This window comes from Convolutriloba macropyga, chromosome 13 (assembly GCF_964194025.1).
Source record: "Convolutriloba macropyga chromosome 13, txConMacr16.3, whole genome shotgun sequence".
Classification (NCBI taxonomy): domain Eukaryota; kingdom Metazoa; phylum Xenacoelomorpha; order Acoela; family Convolutidae; genus Convolutriloba; species Convolutriloba macropyga.
Window position 1 is genome coordinate 30,704,566 of NC_134480.1, and position 22,389 is coordinate 30,726,954.

The 22,389-nt window shown below is 36.2% G+C and overlaps 1 protein-coding gene across 3 annotated transcripts in view; it reads right to left on the bottom strand.

Moving 5' to 3' along the window:
• LOC142352038 (uncharacterized) overlaps positions 1–22,389 on the bottom strand; it is a 49,641-nt gene that overhangs the window by 12,690 nt on the left and 14,562 nt on the right. For 2 of the 3 annotated variants that reach the window (XM_075404380.1, XM_075404379.1), the window contains exons 6-12: positions 15,979–16,104; positions 14,977–15,108; positions 11,968–12,158; positions 7,562–7,772; positions 7,109–7,330; positions 3,447–3,642; positions 2,673–3,014 (exon numbers count right to left, since the gene is read on the bottom strand). In XM_075404380.1, the coding sequence (XP_075260495.1) occupies positions 2,673–3,014; positions 3,447–3,642; positions 7,109–7,330; positions 7,562–7,772; positions 11,968–12,158; positions 14,977–15,108; positions 15,979–16,104 (1,420 nt within the window). Of the gene's footprint in view, positions 1–2,672; positions 3,015–3,446; positions 3,643–7,108; positions 7,331–7,561; positions 7,773–11,967; positions 12,159–14,976; positions 15,109–15,978; positions 16,105–20,977; positions 21,380–22,389 lie in introns of those variants that run through there. The other variant, XM_075404381.1, reaches the window with a different exon arrangement.

Sequence of the window (22,389 nt, forward strand, 5' to 3'; positions counted from 1 at the left end):
CCTGGTTCCTGAAGCTGGAAAAACTCAAAAAATGACAAAAAATTTTAAAGAAACTTGAGAAAAATTGCAAAAATTACTATCCTTTTGCGTGTTTGTGTTTGTAGTACCAAAACATATAGCTCATTAAATTGTCATAACAAGTAATTTTGTCTCACAAAATGCCTTCATCAACTTTTCAAAACTTCAACCTCAGACTAATCAACAAAAAACTGAAAAAATCCCAAAAAAAAACATGAAAAATTGCACCATTTTGAGCCCAAAAACTCCAAAAAATGAGCTTTTAACCTTAAATTAAGGCCAGCTCAGCAGCTGCACCACTCTAAGCACTTGAAGGACTACTAAAGACCACTTTGTGTCTCTAATGAAACTTATTGCCCGCTGGGCTTTACCTGTTTATCCCGTTTTGAAAGATCAAAGTCATTGAAAAATGTGTGAACACATCTTAAAAAAAACACAGCGTCCCAATACAATTCAAATTATTTGAATTGTAAAACATACCCGGCAGATTGCCGGAAAATATACGCCGTTGATTCCAATAAGCATGATTGGGATTGAAAGAATAGAAGATATTGAAAAAAAAAAGATTTTTGTACAAAAAATTTTTTAAGTCCGATTTATTTTGATGCCATTTCGTAGTTGAACATAACGTACTTCTGTTTCCTAGAGAGAGGCTACAGGGACTACTATCAATACCAATAAGCATTAGAGATGGTAACTAAGACCTATAGGAACGACGTTCAAATAGCGGGCATCTAAAATTGGGCTTTATGGGTTTATCCCATTTCTACTTCTGACTTTTTTTATACTAATTTTTTATACTGACTCTGTTCATTTTGAATTGCTTTGCTGAGCAACTGATGTTCAAAATCACTTTTAGCAGAATGAGAGAAGAGAAAAACTAGCCTAGAGAAGTCAAAAAGATCACGCAAAATGTTGAAAAAGCGGCAAAATGAGGTAAAGCGAAACATTTTTTTATTCGACGAAGTAAAAAAAACATAGCAGGACAAGTCCTGACGTACAATTCAAAGAATTTTCATTGACTAAACAAAAAACTATACCTTGAATAAACTATGAATGGATTTGGAAAACCATTTAGAATAAAATCCGATCCAAAAAATCGAAAAAAATAGTAAAAACCAAAGTGAAATTGCCGCATGTGAACAAAAAACCACTAGCGAGAAAATGAATTTTTGTTCAAACGCCATTTTCTCACTCTACTTTAAAATTAGAGCGAAAAAAATTCACGCCGCAAAACCACTCGCTTTTTCGCTCCACTTCCTGTTTCGGCGTGACCAAAATCACCACTCCAATTTGACTTCAAAAATCATGAAAATGTGTGAACAGATCTTAAAAAAAACATAGCCGGAAGAATTCCAGAAACGACTCGAAGTGAAAATCAATTTAACGCCATCCAACTACTCATCAAACAAAACGTGCCTTCACTAATCTATGATTATCTTGAAACAAAACCATGAAACAAAAAAGTGAAAAAAATCAATTCCGTTAAAATATGATAAAAAATCTGATCAAATTTTGTTATAAATTGAGATCCCGAAAAAACTATCTCTGCCAAAAACTATGTGAATTTTGAAAAAATACTTTAGGCTAGATTATGAAAAAAAAGCTCTAAAATCAACTTTCACTGAAAATCTGGAAGTTAAATTTTTTAACATTTCAAAAGCATATAAATCCAAAGAAAAATTCCCTTCAGTCAATAGGTTATCTAGATGCTCGCAAAACAATAGGCAAGTCATAATAGGCTAAGAAACTTTGCTACAAACAGAAAAAAGCGAAAAACTGCAAAAAATTAAGAAACATAGTTCCAATTTTCGCCATTTTTTTTGTCATATTTCTCAACAAAAAAATGATTCTTACCCACAAAACTGTAACCAATTGTTATCAAAAATTTGCTCAAGTAGGAGGGGTTTCTTCAATACCCATTTGAGCCAGTAAAACAAAATAATCGTCAAAAAAACGCAAAAATTAGCCCGAAAATCAGCAAAATATATTAAAAACCTACGAATTATCAAAAAATTCATATGAATTTCCAAAAACCTTCACACCACTACCGAAACCAGCCTAAAATTAAAAAAAAATCATAACGAAACTTCTTAACCAAAATAAATGAAGAAAAAACTACTTCAAAATGCCGCACGGGAACAAAAAAATTTCGCTCGCTTAGAGAAAATTTTTTCACACATCAATTTCTCGGTCTCTCAAAAACAGCTGTATGAACAAAAACCACTCTCTTTTCACTCCGCTCTTCACTTTTATTCAGCACCAAAATCACTCCAAATTTTTTCACGAGTTTCATTTCCCGCTTCAAAAATCACTCCAATAAAATTGATTAAAAAAAAGGACTTCTCCAATACTCCTCTTCGAGTCGTAAAAAAACAGCGCCCCAATACAATTCAAATTCTTTGAATTGTAAAAAAAAATAGGAGCGCTATAATAGCCGGCTGAGAAGATGAGGGCGGCTATTAAAAAAACCAAGAGAAGGCCAATAATAGCCCCAGCTATCGCTGTGCGATACGATGTCTCCAATAATAGCCGCTATCGCTCCGCGGCTATTAACAAAGAAACACTATTTCAAAGGGGGCGCAAACTCTAGGGGAAACAAACTAATAATCAACGTCTATCCTCGGCACATTGAACGAAACAATTAAACTCACGATGGTTATGGATAGCCGAATTGGCCATAGACCCTGGACTTGCATTCACAGCAGCTGCTGCCGCCGCCGTAGAGGCAATCACATTCTTATTCATTTGCAGATGTTCCTGAGATCCCAGTTGAGACGACGAGGGCCACGACATCCGATTGTGATGAGCAGCAGCTGCCGTTCTCAGGTGCTGTGGGATCAAATCCGGGTTCATAGGGAGGGGAATTGAGGATAAATCAGCACCCGGAGGGTACAGTGGGAAACTGGTGTCGGTTCCAGCTGAAGGATGCTGCATTCGGAAGCTGTTCTGGACAACCACTGGTTCTCCCGCCGGATTGGGCTCGTTCTGATAACCTGCAATAACGTTCAAATTTCAACAGTTTGTATGCGTACCTTAATACAGCCATAATAAACGTTGTCATTAAAAGCTCAAAAATACCAAGTCAACGACTCTATTGTTTTCTACGTCAAATCTCAATTTTATGAGCAAAAGATTTAAATTTTTAAATTGTTTTTATATAATTCATAAAATTCGAGTACCGATTAAAATTGCAACATCAAGAGCGAAGAGCTGAGAAAGCATAGTGCCAAATTTGGAATCCCTTTTTCAACTCGCTTACGATATGTTCGCTATATTTTCACTCGAAACCTGGTGGAAAATTTGCGCTGTAGTTAACAATTTTGAAAAGTTGAAAAAGGATAGCAATGGATTTATTGGAATTAGTGACATCTTTGCTCACGGGGAAGGAAGGGAAGCCCAATGATAGGTCATCAAACTACGCTCACCTAACTGCCTCCTGATTTCATAGCAAGATGCCACATTCTTCTCGACTGTTTTCACAACTACACTCGAATATCCCAATTTTGGTTTGTACTTCACATTGACATGACAGTCAAACTTCTTGGAAATGGCCTCGATGTCATCCTGTCGGCTAGCCAGATCTACTGGAGCGTCAAACAGGAACACAACTGGCAAGTGGGCCTAGAAAACAAAAGAGTTTCTAACTAAGTTGTAAACATTGTTTCAAAATCGAAAAACTTCTTTCGCTCAGAAAAAACTAGTTCACACGAAATTTTACTCTTTTGTTTTTAGGTCAAAACTTCGTCTGAATGAATAGTACTTCGGGTAAAAAACAAAAATGGAAGAATTCAGGAAGCGACTTGATGCGTCGGACCTTCTCCGACAGAAACGTAATTGTAGCCAGAACCATTATCTTTTGTCTGAACATTTTTTTTGCCTCACGAGTAAACTAAAAAATTGGGTAAAAATTCAAACCCCCGTCTTAACAAGAAAAAATTTTTTTAGCATTGACATTATCAAAGTAAGCGAACTTTAAGATAATTTTATCGCCATTTAGAAACAATACAACAAAATGGCTGATTTAAGTCTCGCACAGCCAAAATATTGACAGAAAAAAACTTGGAACCAATAAACTTCGTATTCATAGAAACATATGGTAACGTAAAATAGCCAAAACCTTTAAGATTGACAAAACTAATAAGTTGAAAACATTGACCCGGTTAATAGCTTAACTACATAACTGGTCTCCAACGTTCAACAATCTCCGATTAACTCTTCAATTAAAAAGACACTCCCAGAAAGCACAAGGCAGATAGAATTCATAGAAAATAAACTGATTTGTATAAAGAAAACTAAAATTTGGATCTCGAAATAAAACAGAACATCTGTTTTGTGGTGTCAGAGAACTTGAAACCTTTTCCCTTGCTCGAGATGTTCTTTAAAAAATGAATTCAAACAAGCAAAATTCAAACGGGATACACAGCTTCAAACTCAAAGGCATAAAACTCATTATAATCCAAATTTAAGCCCAAGAAAGTTCACAAAAAAAGAAGACAATTGAGCTATATTTTAAACAATTCATCAATGCAGAGCAAAGACAACAAAAGAACTATGGTAAAGGATTGTAAGAAAAAAGGTGCCGAATGCTGATTGAGAAAAAAGGTGCCGAATGCTAGAACGTGAAGGTTACGGACATTGCAAAAAATAAAGCAAAAAGGCATCTTGATTTTGAAAACAAATCAATAAAATCAATAACATAGCCGTTAAATTGCCAGAAAATAGCCGCCGTTGACCTCCTTGACTCACATTGGGATTGAAACAGAAAAAGAAAACAATTAAGAGATAGAAACAGAGAATTTTTCTGTGTTTAAGTGTTCTTCTTTGGTGCTTAAATTCTGTATATTAGGTTGTATTCTTAAATTACACATCAGTCAGCTTCCAAATATAAGGCTATTAAGCAGAATACTAACGCCAGCTAGAAAACGCTTTAATGAACTTTGGTAACTTAATGCAATATGACTTAATGACCGGGCTTTATCGGTTTATCCTGTCTCAATTGATTTCACTCTTTTGACTTTAATATTCACCACATTGAGTAACGAATTTAAAATCCATTCACTTGAAACAGTGAGTAAAGTAAGTAGATAAGTCAGAAACCAAGCGTGAAAATCGTGACTTATGTAAAACGAAAAACGTGATCAAAAGGTAAAGCGAATTTTAAAAATAAAAAAGGAGAGAGCCCAAATAATAGCCGTTGAGGCTATTAATAAAATAACAAAATTACAGAATCATTATCCCGTCAGATTAAAATACTGAAATTCGAAGCTTTGAAACAATGAAATAAATTGCGTAAATTGTAAAAACATTGTTAAAAACAGGAATTATGAAACTATTTTTTACTTTCATTTTATTGCCAAAAAATAATTAATTTATTGAAAACATGTCATTATTGAAAACATCTGTGACAGTGCACATAAAGCTTTATTTTAAAGTAATCAAACCAAAATACAAAAAAAGTAGAAAAATAGGACAAATACCGCTAAGATCGTATTAGCATGTGTACAATGTCAAAAAACACCTCGCGTCAAAAACAGGCATCCAACGCATGAATTATCAAAATGACATCTTAAACACATTGAATATGCGTACAAACTTGCTATTATTCAAAAACGAAATTTTGAAAACCCCAAAAAATAATTAATAATTCGAGCAATACGAGCCAATTCTGAACATAAAACGCATTTTAAGCTCTCATAAACATTGAAATATGAATTCTAGATAGTTGCACATGGATGCAGCGTCGATCAAAAACTAATTATACAAAAAATTAAACTAAAACCACGGAACAACATAGCTGGCAGATTGTCGGAAAAAAGCAGCAATAGCTTCGTAGATCTGCAGTCCCAAAAAAAACAGTAAAAAAGACAGACCAAAAAAATTTGCCTTTCCATTGAAGGCTGATATTTTGATTGAAAATCTGTAAAATTTTTTGCTGTCTCTATTAGCTGCGCTCAAATAACCTTCATTTAGAGTGATACACACCCATTTGACCTTATCTCTTTGAATTGAAGTAAATTAAAGTCAATTTCAAATTGAGAAAGTCATTTTTTAGAGTGAGGTAAATCAAGTGTGACCAAAAATTTAATCACGCGAATGAACAAAAAAAACTCGCTCCACTAAGAGCAAAAAATGACGTCACACACGCATTGGAGTTGAAATTGCACGAAAGAATGAACAAAAAGCATATTTGAAGTGGTTGTGACGTCATATGGTCGTAACAAAAATCGCGACGAAATAAAAAAAAAACTAAGAGAAGGCCAATAATAGCCCCAGTTATCGCTGTGCTGCTATTAATAACAAACCGAGTAACGTCGATGAATTGCTCTCGAACGACAGGTGGGGGGGGGGCAAATTGAGCTAGGTGTGTAGCTTCATGGGTACAAAAACTGGGACCTGATAGGGATTTGAAGACCCGACCTCCAGATAGCCATCTGACATCTTAACAACTCAGCTACAATGCCTTTGATCCTCAACCCCTCACTCATCACTCACAACCACTCAACCACTCATACTCAACCACTCACAAACAATGAGAGCAATTGAGATCACTCAAAATGAAGAACTGAAGCGTGTAAAAGAAGTCAAAGAACGTTCTTTAACACAAGAGCGCAAAAATAGTCAGGAGAAAAATAGTTTGGCGAGCGCCATTAATGAGCGATGCTAGAAAAAACGGCTAAAACGGTTATCTATATGCGCTATTTTCTAAAAAAACCGTTTCAAAGTCAAAAGTCATTCACTCAACCAACACAGCGCATGAACAAAAAACTTCTCTCGCTCAGAAAAAATTACTTCACACGTGAATTTCATAACTTTAGCTTTTAGATGAAAACGCCGTCGGAACAAATAGTACTTCCAGTTAAAAAACTACAAGAAAACCAATACATCTCTTCGAGTCGTAAAAGCCAAGAGCAGCGCAATATAGCTATGCTCAGCTTACAGCTTCGCAGCTATAACTTTCCTTGATCCAATTTCAAAAACTTCACCAAAGTTTAAAATCTTGGGATACGTGTCAAATTGCCTCACGAACAAAAAAAAACGTCCAATTACAAACGTGTGCTATCTGATTACGAAACTTTTTGCAACTTACAATGAGCATTTCTCTAGCTGCCACAACATTGTTGATGTTTCCCTGTATGTAGACAGTGCCTCTTCTGGCAGGTGGGAGGTGTCCCGAGTGCTGAGGGTCTGGCAAACTGACCAGACAGTTGGTCTTGTTTATGATCCTCTGAACGTGGAATCGGTCCTTGCCAAACACGAAAGCCTGATGCTGAGGACTCACGTCAACTGTAGTTTGAACACACATTGGGGCCTGAAAAGTACATCACAAAATAATCCATCTTACTTATCTTTTTCAGGAATCATGTCAATTTTTTTAAATTACAATAAAATGCGACGAAGTTTTTTTCCACATATTAATGACCATATCAGGGCTGGTCACTCTGAAATGACTGTTTTTAAAACAAACAAACAAACAAACACAAAAGAGCGATAAATGGTCTAGCAAGTGGCTATAAAGGGAAAGTTTAAAAAAACAGCCGACCGTGTAATTCTGTGTCAGATAGTCCATCAGCTCCTGAGTGCCACTTTTGACCTTGTCGGTATTGCTGCAAGCGCCTTTAGTAGTAAACACGATTGTACTCGCAGCACCCAGAGCCTCCATCTGAGGAGAGGGGGAGGCTGCGATGTTGAAGGGACTCCTTCCAGCTGTTGTTCCGGATCCACTCTTGTCTACTGATATGTTGATCTCGTACCTATCACACCAACATTACGCACGTAAAATACAGATACGAAAAGAAGCAAGCATGACTTGAAAAAGTTATCGGCGCCTCTTAAAAATGTATACTTAGTTTTGTAAGTAAATTTAAGTTTTAAAAGTGTAAAAAATATTTTGAGCGAAATAAGTCACGCATGATCAAAATCTAGCGAGGACAGGCGTGGAATTTAATTCAGAGGGGTTATCACCTAGAGAATCTCTTTGGGTTGAAAAACTAGAGAGCTGCGCCCCCGTGATTCCCGTCAGAGTCCTTGACCACTCGGTGATAGAGCCATTTCAAACAACAACAAAAACCACGAAAAAGGAAATCATTTCACAAGATTTTCCGCTTCCAAAATGATGAAACAGAGCTTCGAAAATTAAACAGCTGAGAGGTGAATGTCATCACATACTTTCAATAAATCAAGTTGCAAAACATTTTCAACATTGTAAAAACATAAGCATTTGAAGGAAACAAACGAATTGCAGATACCATTAAAAAATAAGAGACAAAAAGTTCAATTCAATGACGTTTCAGTTCAATGCGTTTCTTAAAACCTTCGTACAAAAGTGTACATCCCAAAAAAAACCGAAAATATGCAAAAATGGACTTTTTCTTTTTTTCTAGCAAAACGCAATTCACGGCACAGATTAATTTAATGATATCCTACGATTTGATTAGGCAATTAAGAAAGCAATGGGAAAGTCAAAAATATTATTAAAGCTTGTCAAAAATTGAAAGCATTTTCTTTGGTTTAAAAAACATAACCGACTAAACGTCGGAAGAATTGCTCTCGAACGACTAGTGGGAGCTCTAGTCAACTTCAGCCTGCTTCAGTCGGGGGGGGGGGGGGGGGGGAGTCAAAATGGGACCAAGAAGTTTAATAGTGGGCTTCAAATAGCCACATTAGAGGTTAACATATACCGCTATTAAGATTTAAAGTAAAAAATGACACCAGTTTCGGCGCACTTTTCATTTGACTTTTAGTATTAAATTGCCGCCAATTGAGTTCAGCTGCTTGAAATTGTGATTGAGAGAGAATTTTAGATCACGCAAAACGCAAAAAGTAAAGGCGTAAATGTCACTCGAAAAGTCTAAATTGTCAAGCGAAAATTTTGCATAAAAGAAGAGACACACGTTTACAATAATTGCTATGAACTTCGTTCAGGAGCAATTTAAAAGGTACATAGAAATTTTCAGTTTGCAAATAACAATGCGGAGCCTCAACATTAAAAAAACTAATAGAGACAAAGTTTCCAGCAAAAACAATTTTAAGCTTATAGGAAAATGTCAACCATAAATTTTGAACAAGAGCAGTTAATCAAAGTGAGAAAAGGCCTATTCGAAAAAGTGATGAAAATTTTTGTCCTCCTCTTTTTACAATGATCTTTTTTGAAGCTAAACTGACTAAGTTGTTTGCTGTCTAGCAATAGGTTTGTGGACCGCAAACTAAATGACTGCTCTGAAAACGCATCAAACAAGAAAAAATTGCGTTTTTGAAGGCACTTGTTGATACTGAATGTTCACGGTGGGACCTAATAATCTGTCACAATAATTGTAAGTAATGTGTATCCACTTGTCCAAAAAATCAGTTTTTTGCAAGAGTAGCCAAACTATTTTTAAACATAAATTCTTACGCAAAAAAAATCATTTTGGCATCCCGAAAAAATCAATGGTAACCTAAGTTTTATCTGATTAATAAACGACTTAGTTTCTGCTAGTAAAATGAAGGGCAGAAAATTGCAGATGTGATTTTCAAAGCAACCATTTAGTTTGTTTTTGCTATCCACTAACCTGTTGCTAGACATCAAACAATTTAGTCGGACGAGCTTCAAAAAATATCAATGCGAAAAGAGGACAAAAGGATGTTCATCACTTTGTCAACTACTCCTTTTCTCTCTTTCATTAACTGCTCTTGAAGAGTAGCATAACTCTTGAAGTAACCATTTGTTGAAAATATCAGTACAAAGGTTGTCAATATAGCTTCAGAATAAATTTTATCGATCCTATTACCTGCTACAAAATCGTAATTAAATATGTAACACAAATTTTAATTTACAACTTTCAAGAATTGAGTGTTAGAATCAGTATGTAAAAAACACAAGTAGCTGGGAGGTTGTCAGAAAATAGCTGCGATAGCTTTGTAGACCTCTAGTTTCAAAATAACACAAAACATAGCTGGCAGATTGCCAGAAAATAGCCGCAATAGATTCGTAGATCGGCAGTCTAAAAAAAAAGTAAAAGAGACAGACCAAAAAAAATCGTCTTTTCATTGAACGCTGATCTGTTATATTTTGATTAAAAATCTGTAAAGTTATTGCTGCCTCTATTAGCTGATCTCAAATAACCTTCATTTAGAGTGACACACATCCATTTGACCTTATCTCTTTGAATTAAAGTAAATAAAAGTCAATTTCAAAGTGAGGAAGTCATTTTTGAGAGTGAGGTAAGTCAAGTGTGACCAAAAATTTAATCACGCGCATGAACAAAAAACTCGCTCCACTAAGAGCGAAAAATGACGTCACACATGCAATTCAGCTGAAATTGCATGAACGAATGAACAAAAAGTGGCTGTGACGTCATATGGTCGTAACAAAAATCATGACGACGAAATAAAAAACATAGCAGGACAAGTCCTGACGTACAATTCAAAGAATTTTCATTGACTAAACAGAAAAATTAGACCTAGAATGGACTATGAGTGAATTGAGAAAACCATTTTAAAAAAAATCAAATCAAAAAATAAGAAAAAAAAACAAAAAATCAATGTCAAAATGCCGTATGTGAACAAAAAAAAAACAACTAGCGAGAAATGAAAATTTAATTCAAACAAAAAACTAGGCCTAGAATGAGCTGTGAATGGATTGGGAAAACCATTCAGAAAAAAATCTGATCCAAAATATCGAAAAAATAGTAAAAATCTGAGTAAAATTGCCGCATGTGAACAAAAAACCACTACCGAGAAACCGAATTTTTGTTCAAACACCGTTTTCTCACTCTACTTTAAAATTAGAGCGAAAAAAAATTCACGCCGCAAAACCACTCGCTTTTTCGCTCCATTTCCTGTTTCGGCGTGACCAAAATCACTACTCCAATTTGACTTCAAAAATCATGAAAATGTGTGAACAGATCTTAAAAAAAAAAAAAGACAGCGCCCCAATACAATTCAAATTCTTTGAATTGTAAAAAACCAAGAGAAGGCCAATAATAGCCCCAGCTATCGCTGTGCGGCTATTAAAAATGAGACCTAATGAAACTTATAGTGGATGCCAAACTGCATAAGCTTGCTCCAATCTAATTTAACGACAAACCGGAAAAAAATATATTCTGAATGTTGTAATTGTTTCTACTGATATAGGCTTATGTACTGAGAAGCGGCCCTCAAATCGTCAATTACGAAAAGATTCATAATTTTCTTGAAATAGTTCATTTAAAGTTAGCAAAAGTCAATTTGAACGAGGAAAAGTGGTCTTGAGAGCAAAGTCGCAAGTGACGAAAAAGTATTCACAATTGGTAACACAAAAGCCGCTCCAATAAGTGAAAAAATGACATAGCGCACTTCGTTCAGTAGATAATTTGCATAATTTAATGAACAAAGATCTGATTTAAAACTGGAGTGTGACGTCACAGAGATCAACAAAAAAGTTATTGACGGAATAAAAACCTAGAGAAGGCCATTAGCAGCTTCGGTCGGCTATCGCCATGACATCTAACAAATGCAACAAATAGTACTACCAAGCAGTTTCATTCAATTGAGTTCTATTAGTAAACTGCCGTCAATTGAGTTCAGCTGCTCAATTATGAATGAGAGAATTTAGATTACGCAAAAGCGAACTAATATTCTAGATCAAAACGGTTGAGCAAAAACTTCGGAAAACACACAACAATAATTGCTTCCAACTTGGTTCGAGAGCAATTTAAAATTTTGATAGCAAAATCTTCATTTGTACCGTGACTCGATTCCAATTTATTTCAGTTTATGTCCTATCGTTTTACATGAGGTATTCCATATAGCCTTAAGCTTTCTTATTATAATGTACGGAGGAAGAACCTCATTGATTCCTATTTTTGTTGCAATACTATGCAAGGAATGCGTTAAATGTGGTGGAGGTTTTCAACTACACTCATCGTAACTCGACGCAATTATTATAGCCCGTAAGCAACCCCAACAGTAATAATTAAAACAACGCACTTTTGCCCAATCTTTTGAAGGACAGGATTAGACAGGTCGGGTGCCCCCACAATACGCGAGTTTCTCTTTCCTGCAGATAGAAGACCCGATCCCGATATGTCATCAGGAGGGGAGGCCAGACAATCAGCGGCAGTTGATGCCAGCACAGTTGATAGTGGCAGTTCAAACGACAACTCCAGTTGCTGCATATTCTGAAAAGATGTGAGCTGCCGCGTCCAAAGATCTTAGTTAGTTGTGATCCATTTCCCCAAGGTATAAAAACTGTTTTCACAAGAGCTAAGTTATTAATCATACCCGGCATGAAAAATGCAAAAGCTTATGGGAACAGATTGCCGGAAAATAGCCGCCGTTGATTCCAATAAGCATGAGTGGGATTGAAAGAATAGAAGATATTGAAAAAAAAAAGATTTTTGTACAAAAACATTTTTAAGTCCGATTTATTTTGATGGCATTTCGTAGTTGAAAAAAGTTCTGTTTCTTAGAGAGAGACTACAGGGGCTAATATCAATACCAAAACATAGCCGGCAGATTGCCGGAATAGCTGCGAAAGAATAGACCTGCGTGCCATATAATAGAGATAGAAACAGACACAGATCTAAATTGAAAAAAAATCGACGCCGCTCAAAAAAACTAGGTAAAAAAACATTAAGCGATAAATTAATAAAGGTTGTTAAAATTCAGTCCGCAGACGCCTCTTATTAGGTACCGTTATTACACATATGAGTTCCTTTGACCTTAAACAAATTCAAATTAAACTTAAGTTTTAAAGTGCAAAAGTCATTTTATTGAGTGAGGTAAGTCACTTGTGATCAAAATCTAATCACGCAAAAAACCTTTGCTAAAGCGAGTGAGAAATGACGTCACGCGCGCAAATGCCGCTAGTAAGAGGAAGAAGTCATTCAGAAAATTTGACTTTTTCAGCTTTGCTGTGTGAACAAATGTAAAACGAAAAAAGAGCGTCAGACGACGAAACAAAAAAAAACCAAGAGCACCGCAATATAGCTACGCTCAGCTTACAGCTTCGCAGCTATAAAAGCATTAGAGATGGTAACTAAGACTTATAGGAACGACGTTCAAATAACGGGCATCTAAAATTGGGCTTTATGGGTTTATACCGTTTCTATTTCTGACTTTAACTTTTTATACTGACTCTGTTCATTTTGAATTGCGTTGCTGACCAACTGATGTTCGAAATCAATTTTAGCAGAATGAGAGAAGAGAGAAACTAGCCTAGAGAAGTCAAAAAGATTTCACGCAAAAAGCGGTAAAATCAGGTAAAAAGCGTTTAAAAAAGCGGCAAAATGAGGGGAAAGCGAAACATTTTATTGTTCGACGAAGTAAAAAACATAGCAGGACAAGTCCTGATGTACAATTCAAAGAACTTTCATTGACTAAACAGAAAACTAGACCTACAACTGACTATGAATGAATTGGATTGGAAAAACCATTTAGAAAAAAAATCCGATCAAAAAAATCGAAAAAACAGTAAAAATCAAAGTCGAATTGCCGCATGTGAACAAAAAACCACTATCGAGAAAGCAGACTTTTGTTCAAACACCGTTTTCTCACTCTACTTTAAAAATTGAGTGAAAAAATTCAAACTGCAAAACCACTCGGCGTGACCAAAATCACTACTCCAATTTGACTTCAAAAATCATGTCATGAAAATGTGTGAACAGATCTTGAAAAAAAAACATAGCAGGACAAAATTTTCATTGACTAAACAAAAAACTAGACCTAGAACGGTCTAGGATTACATTGGTAGCACCATTTAGAAATAATCAGATAAAAAAATGAAAAACAGTAAAAATTAAAGTGAAATTCCCATATGTGAACAAAAAACCACTAACGAGAAATGGAAATTCGGTTCAAACAAAAAACTAGGCCTATAACGGACTATCAATAGAATAGGAAAACCATTTAGAAAAAAATCCGATCCGAGAAATCCAAAAACATTAAAAATCAAGGTGAAATTGCCGCATGTGAACAAAAAAACACTAGCGAGAAAGTGAATTTTTGTTCAAACACCGTTTTCTCACTCTACTTTAAATTTAGAGCGAAAAAATTTCACGCCGCAAAACCACTCGCTTTTTCGCTCCACTTCCTGTTTAGGCGTGACCAAAATCACTACTCCAATTTGACTTCAAAAATCATGAAAATGTGTGAACAGATCTTAAAAAAAACATATCAGGACAAGTCCTGACGTACAATTCAGGGAATTTTCATTGACTAAACAAAAAATTAGACCTAGAACGGACTATGAGTGAATTGGGAAAAAATTTCTAAAAAAAAAACAAATTAAAAATTTTTTAAAAAATCAATGTCAAAATGCCGCATGAAAACAAAAAAACCACTAGCGAGATATGGAAATTTGGTTCTAACAAAAAAATAGGACTAGAATGAACTATCAATGGATAGGGAAAACGCTTTAGAAAAAAATTCAATCCAAAAAATCGAAAAAACAGTAAAAATCAAAGTGAAATTTCCACATGTGAACAACCACTAGCGAAATTGCCACATGTGAAACCACTAGCGAGAAAGTGAATTTTTGTTCAAACACTGCTTTCTCACTCTACTTTAAATTTAGCGCGAAAAAATTTCACGCCGCAAACCACTCGCTTTTTCCCTCCACTTCCTCCTGCTTCGGCGTGACCAAAATCACTACTCAAAAATCATGAAAATGTGTGAACAGATCTTAAAAAAGACAGCGCCCCCAATACAATTCGAATTCTTTCAATTGTAAAAAAAATTGGAGCGCTATAATAGCCGGCTGAAAAGATGAGGGCGGCTATTAATAAAATGATATATGGCACCCCAGATATTTCATTACAAGCGTCTGGAAGTACCAAAATAAACCTACCATCAGAAAGAGTAAAGGCTCTAAGTATCAATAAGTACGGTCGACATTTACGATATATTAAGATACAAAATGGTCAACCAACTGAAAAAATGAGTGTATTTGCTGAGAGGTCGATATCAAATGACACTTGTAACCTGATAGTAACTAACCCTGAGAGTATGTCTGGCTCTCTCGACGTTGGCCATAGTGGATCCAGCGATGGACACCTGGTTGCTCTTCTCTTCCGTGTTGGTCCTGTTGGAGTCAGGGAAGTGAATGTGGCACTCTGTAGACTCCATCACCTGAATTACACGTCATAATAACAATCACCTGGCCACAATTTCAACTATCTCACATTAAATTAACTCATCAGTGCTCGCTCCAATCATTATTTTTCTCTTATTTATTCTATTCCTCAATCAATTGGAGGTCTAAAACTTATAAAAAATTGGAATTTTTAAAAGGTCAACGCCAACATAGTTGGATGCGATCTTCGCAAAACTTTGTCGTCTCAAAATTATTTTAGAGAATTTTTAATCGTCATTTTGATACTAAAAAATCAGATTTTTTTCACAGTTTTTTTCTAACACGGCTCATAGTTGTAATGGGAGATTTATAAGCTGCACGCAACAGCAATTTAGTAAATTTGTTTTTCTGGTTAATAGCTTTATTCGTTTTTCAGATGCCTTTATGGTTCCAAAAACACGATCCCTACATATCTTTACTTACATTTAAATACAATGTTCTAAAGGTGTAAACCGGTTGACCTTTGCCCCTCAACTAAGAGTATTCAAAAGTCATTTTGCAAAAGGTTTGTAATTTATGATCAAACTAACGCAACTTTGTGGAAAAACACTCGTTTCAATGTGATTAAAAAAAGCCGCCATTGATCTTGAGTAAAAAATTGTAAAATAATAACAATTTTAAAAACGCTACTTTGAAGTTCTCGGGAGTGTGCTCAGATAGTTTCTCAGAACTGAAACTCAAATTTTTGAATAACTTTACTAAATGTAATTAAAATGAGAATTTTTAGAGCGCTTTTCATAGAGCGCTTTTCTTATTTAATATCTACCAAAGAACAATTTTTTAGCAACTTTTCAAAACAGTCAAACACGTAAGGGAACACTGAATAATTGAATTCATATAATTCTATTCACTGATTGTTCACTCACAGCCTTAATTGAATGACCGCTCTTGCCAATGATGAATGAGTGTTCACTGTGTCCGATGTCCACTTTCAGAGTCACTCTTGATCCACCAACTCCACCCATTCCACCTCCGCCGCCTCCACCCATGTTCTGAAAGACTTTCCTCAATCTTTGTGGAAAGATATCGGATCGGAATTTTTGTTTGGGTTAGTCAGCATCGGTATAAAATTGATAGAAAAGGAAACCAACACAAACGACTAGTGACTAAAAAGACGGAAACGGTTCTGTATTTATTGACGATCACTCAATTAATTCAAATCAATAAATTAAGCAAATTTTGTCTTGAACTTCTGCGAAATTTCAAGCAAGTTGATTTAAATTACTCGAGATTTCACTCTAACTTTGATGCAAAGAAAATAAGTTATGCTGTGATTAAGAGGTCGAATCAGTCATATAATTTTCTCGCGAAAACTCATAGCAGAACTCTTTTTCAACAAAAATTAGTTTGAGAGCGTTTGAAACAGTTAATTATGCTGACGTTATAATTCCTGAAAATCTTCAGAGATAAATTGAGAAAATTTGAAATTGAGAAACAACCGACTAAGGTCGGAAGAAAAGCTCTCGGACGACTAGTGGAAGTTCTGATCTATTGAAATCTGCTTCAGTCAGAGGGGTGGTTGATCGGAGGAAGAAGAAAGGTTTCTGAGTGTAGGTAGCTGGGGGACGGGTACTTATGTTATGGGGGTGGTTGAGGGGCCAAGGTTGTTGAGTGTAGTTAGGGGGGAAGATTGGTGGGGGTGAGTTAGGTTGAGGTAGGGTGTCTGTTGTTGCGTTGTTGGTCGAAGTTCAAGTTGAGAAAAAAAACCTGCTTCAACTTAAAAAACATGACGGGTAGAACACCGGAAACAACTCGAAGAACTGTGCAATATAAAGTTTTGAATTAGAGCAAACACCAAAAATTACTAGACTGATAAAATCATAAAGTGTTGAGATGTAAACAGAATTCATTTAATTTATGGTGAGGGTGGGTGCATGTGTGTGTGTTTGTGGTTGGGGGGGGGGGGGGGGCGTGTGTTTGATGGGGTGGGGTGATGGAGGGCGGCTGTCGTGATGCAGGTTGGGCTAGTTAGGTGCGTTGGGAGGGGTTGGTAGATGAGGGCTACGTTGAGGGAGGATGTGCAGGTTGAGGGGGGGGGGGGGGAGCTAGTTAGGTGGAGAAGGTGGGATTAGGTAGATGAGGGATAGGTAGTTCCTAAACAAACCTACAATGGAAACTAAGCTACTGTTAATGTTGGGAAACATAAGTCAACGTTCAAAAACAGAAGCCAATTTCCAAAACGTTACTTAAAAAACCAATTCTCCTCTTCGAATCGTAAGAACCTTTCGAATAGCAAAACGCTTCGAGTAGTAAAAAGACATGTTTACAATGATTGCTTTAAACCTCGTTCGAGAGCAATTAAAGAGAAATCTTAGCAAAGAGTAAACGAAACACTGGATAGAAGCATCAAATTTACCAGCGCAATCAACTGAAAAAGTTCTTCAAACATACATAACCTCCAACACCTAATAAACAATACAGTTCGCGTGAGTCTGTGCGAGGCACAAAGTTCCAAAATAATTTGACGAAAATTGAAACCGAAAACTATCAAATGAATTCTCGCAACAACAGGTAAGGGGTTCTAGCCGTGGCTGTAGCTGGCTTAAGCTCAGGGAGGCCAGTTGCTCGGTTTAGGGGAGACTAAGGAGGAGGGAGACAATTGCAGGAGGAGGGAGACAATTGCCCTTCATTAAACAAAACCTACCTCCTCAGTAGCCCCAGTGAATCGTTTACTTACCGCCGACAAAACTGAACGCGAAAGACTAAATGTTCTTGGATTCTATCTGCCAGTACCAATTCTTGTGGCGGGAGGTCAAACTAATAAAGCGCGCGGAAGAAGATTCTAGAATAAAATTTAGTTCAAGCGAAATTTATGCAACAAAACTGCCCACAATAACTGTTTAAAATTTCATTCAATAGCAATTAAACACAAAACAACTTGTTTTCAATCTAAAAGTTTTTTGTCAAAGCACAATGCCACGACAAAATCAAATTGATTCAGTAAAGTATAAAGACATAGAGAGAAAGTTGACGACACTACATAGACTGCTTATAACCTTGATCAAAACAGGCCAATTAAATCAAAAGACCAGATACGCCAAGTTCTTTGGGCGAGATACGCGAGACAATCATTTCAAATTACATTCTTAATTTTATTAATTAGGTTCTTCTCAAATCTTAGGGCCCCTTCAAATACTAATGTGGTTGAAAGTCTATTTTCACAATTTAAATTCATTCTGCGAGTCAAGTTTTTCTTTCAGAACGGTATATCAGTGCTCAAAATACTGTGCAACGCTTGAACTGGAAATGGAGGCATAAAAAGAAATAAATATAAATATCAACTAACGAGAACTGGCATAGAGCACCCAATGATAAAAAATATTTTGATCACCAACCGAAAAAAAAAACTTGAATTGTAAAGTTTAAGTGTTAGCTTATTGAAAACATTCGGCATTATGTTAATCAGAACCTAAGACTCCAGCCGAAAACTCCAAATTAACAGAACTTCACGCTATGACAAATGGTTTTTGACATAAAACAGTGAAGTCAAACTTAGCAAAAAACATCCATTTGCAAAACCTTCAAAAATTACCCAAGGTTTCTGCTGTTCATATCTACAAATAGATTTGCCAAAGCTAGATTCCAATTTGAAAGTTAAACATAACCGACTAAACGTTGCTCTTGAACGACTAGTGGGAGCTCTAATCAATTGCAGCCTGCTTTAGTCCGGGGGGGGGCGAGGGAGGGAGGGGAGCCTAAATGGGACTAAGACGTTCAATAGTGGGCTTCAAATAACCACATTAGAGGTTAACATATAGCACTATTAAGATTTAAAGTAAAAAATGGCACCAGTTTCGGCGCACTTTTCCGTTGACTTTTAGTATTGAATTGCCACCAATTGAGTTCAGCTGCTTGAAATTGCGATTGAGAGAATTTTAGATTACGTGAAACGCAAAAAGTCAAGGGCGTAGAAGTCACTCGAAAAGTCAAAATTGTCAAGCGAAAATTTTGCATAAAAAAGACACACACGTTTACAATAATTGCTATGAACCTCGTTCAAGAGCAATTAAAAAATTGTAATTGGGAAGACAATACAGGCCTAAAAAGAGAAAGCGGCATTGAAAACATTGAAATTTCAGTTTCATGAGAAACTACAGCGTTTAAGATTTTAAAGCCAGCTGCTTCAATCACAAAGCTACAGAAAAGCAAATACTCAAGGTGCCAGAAAGTATACCTAGTCAATCCAATAGAGAAATAGCAGAAATAATACGAAAAACGCCAAAAACAAAAAAAGAATTGAAAACAAAATTCTTAGAAGTTTTGGCCTCGAAATTGACATAGAAATTAACTTCTCCTACTTAAATTTATAACCAATCAACAATGTCCGTAAATCCTATACTTATTTTAAAAAGCGTGCCCAGCTTAGGGAGCGCAACACGACTTAGTCCTATCGGACATGCACTACTTCTCTTTTTCAATTTTGCTAAATGATGAAAAACTTTAAATTTGTCTAGAAAAATTACCTCAATAGATTCAATTTTAATTTTTTGAGCAATAGGCACAATTTTGCTTGCAATTGTTGGCAAAAACAATTCCCTAATCATTGACATAAGATGTAAATGTGAAATTTGCAAACATATATCCGACTAATGGCGAGCGAACTGCTCCCAAACGATTGGCGTTGGGCTTCCTTTGTTGTAGCGGGCTTGCGCTTAGGGAGGCCAAATTGACTGACTAAGCACGGGTTGGAAAAGTGAGAAAATTGGTACCAAATAGAGTGCAAAAAATGGGAAGGGAGGCTCTAAAATCACAAAATTAAATTTAGTGCTGAGCAGTTTCCACGACAAGCACAACTTACAAAGTTAAGATCCAAGAGAAATGCACGTCATGTCTTTCTAATTCATCCAGCTTCAGATGGCCGAAAAACCAAGGAATCTTTATTATCAAGCCGAAAACTTTATACCAGTCTCAATTTTTTGTGAAGCCAAATTTGTCAGACTAAAATGTATCACCCGAAAACGCTTAAAAAACTGCATCAACCTTTCTCGCCTTTTTTCCACCCTTCTTGCCTTTCCAGTTTTCAAATACAAAACGATTCTAATTAACTACATTGAAAAGACCCAAATATCATTAGATAATAAATTGTATAATAAATTGATCTAAATGTGGAAAAGTTAATCTCCAACATCCGAAAAGTCAAATAACATCCAAATTTTCTTTGATATCAATTAATATTATCCCAAAAATAAAAAGCTACGCAGCAATAGAGATAGTCCAGGGCTTATCAGAAAACAGCCGAGAATCACACAACTCTAATTATTGTGACAGTGATAAAAATTCAAACGAATGAAAAGCTCTCACTACCGATAAATTTTTTCAAGGCCTACTTTAAGAGAAAACTGGTGTGCAAAACTTATATACAATTTTTTCCAGAACTGGAGAATAAACAAACTTTCGGATCATTTCCGTTTATGCCTCCCCCCAACTTAGTGGGTGAATATTATTTGCATCCCCCACACGATGCACGTGCCATATTTTTACATAATGGTTAACTGTGCAATGGCACGTACTCTGTAACGGGGTGGGCATAACGCACGGGGGCACAAACGAACGGAAAAGATCTAGATAGTTTAATACCAAAGCAGAATTTCTGCCACTGTTCCAAAAAATTGTAGTATTAATCTGGCGCTAACAAGTTATTTCATCGATGTTATGCAACCGCTTTAACGTAACGAGAGTTGATTAAAGCGATTCAACAAAGAAGAATCTATTTGAGATCAACATGAAGTTAGATGACTTTCCGTTCTCTTAACAGCTCAATTTGAAAATTACCATAATGATTCTACACAGCATGTTGCCAGATTGAAGTAGGGAAAAAAACGTTTGCACCAAAACTAATCACCAAATTTGGAAGTTCAGCCATACCTGATTTGCAAACTTCATAACAGAACCATTGGCCTTGTCAATAAAAACACCTGAACGGGGTTTGGGTTACAACAACAAGCAACGAATCTAAAAAATATCGTGCAGTATTAGTATTAAAGCAATAATTTAAGGTTCAAATGACTGACTTGCGGTATTTCAAAGAATGCGTAGAACAACAAAAGGGTGTCTAATTGGGGAACAGTTGCAATTTGGAGGTAGAGTATTTGAGTTTGTATAGCGTTGTGTAATGCAAGAGGGAGTTTAATTTGAACCTGGTTTCAAACATTGCTCAGTTTCATTTAACCATTTGGACAAGAGAGGAATAATTGGATTAGTTTGGACACATGAGGCATACCAGGGCCAACAGAGAGAGCAAGAAATTGGAGAGAGAATATAGGAGAAAAGTATCTCATGCCCCAATTAGCAGCATATGCTCAAATAGCCTACATCAACGTTTATTACCTTTTCACTTAAAACAGGTGTTTTTCATCTATAGCCCCCTTAAAGTCTTTAATGGTAGTTGGACAATGACAATGATTCAGAAGTTGGATATTTTTCGATATAACTAAAGTCAAATAGAGATCGAAACAAGACACCGTCAATGCGTGAAAATGTTGCCAGAATGCTATGAAAATGATCCTTAAGGAGCTTAACCGATGATATACAGCATTCCTTCCAAAAAACCCTCGAACTTTCCCTTTCTAACAATTTTCTTCGACCTATTGACAATTTCTATCGACGCAATTCTATTCAAACATAACAGTTCAATCCGATCATAGAATATAGAACAATCCTTTTTTGAACGCTTTTTACATTTTTTTAAAATTTAAGCATGTTTCCTATTATAGCCCTTCCCATTACTGCAGAATTTAAGGCGGGGGTTTAAATAGGAAAGAAGCAACTTTTAGATCTATGGTGGAAACATTCGACTTAGTGAGCTGTGTGCTCATAGAAGTGCAGTTATGAAACGGAGGGAGAGAAAGAGAGGAAAAGATAGAAAACAATAAAACTTGATTCCAGAGCGAGAGTGGAGTCCAAGAAGGGAGAGAGAGGTAGAAGTGCCAGGGTAATCCCATCTGCCATGCAAGGCTAATAAAGCCCGAGACTACCTTAATTCGGGCAAACCACAACTCAAGATAGCAGCAGAAAGGACTCCATAAGGGGGATCGACCTCCCCAAATAACTCAGAGACCTTGCAGTACAAATTTATGACTCCATTTACCACCACAACCACCCCTGTCACCCCCTTCTACCCCTACAAGTGCTAGCAACCCTCAAGCAAACGCCCCCACAATCGTCAGTCACCCCTTAAGGGGGCGTCCCCTATTGTGACTGCAATAGGCGAGATGTGATAGGCTGAATTATAACTAGGCTTCTTTTTTAACCGAACAAGAAAGATCTATCAACATCTG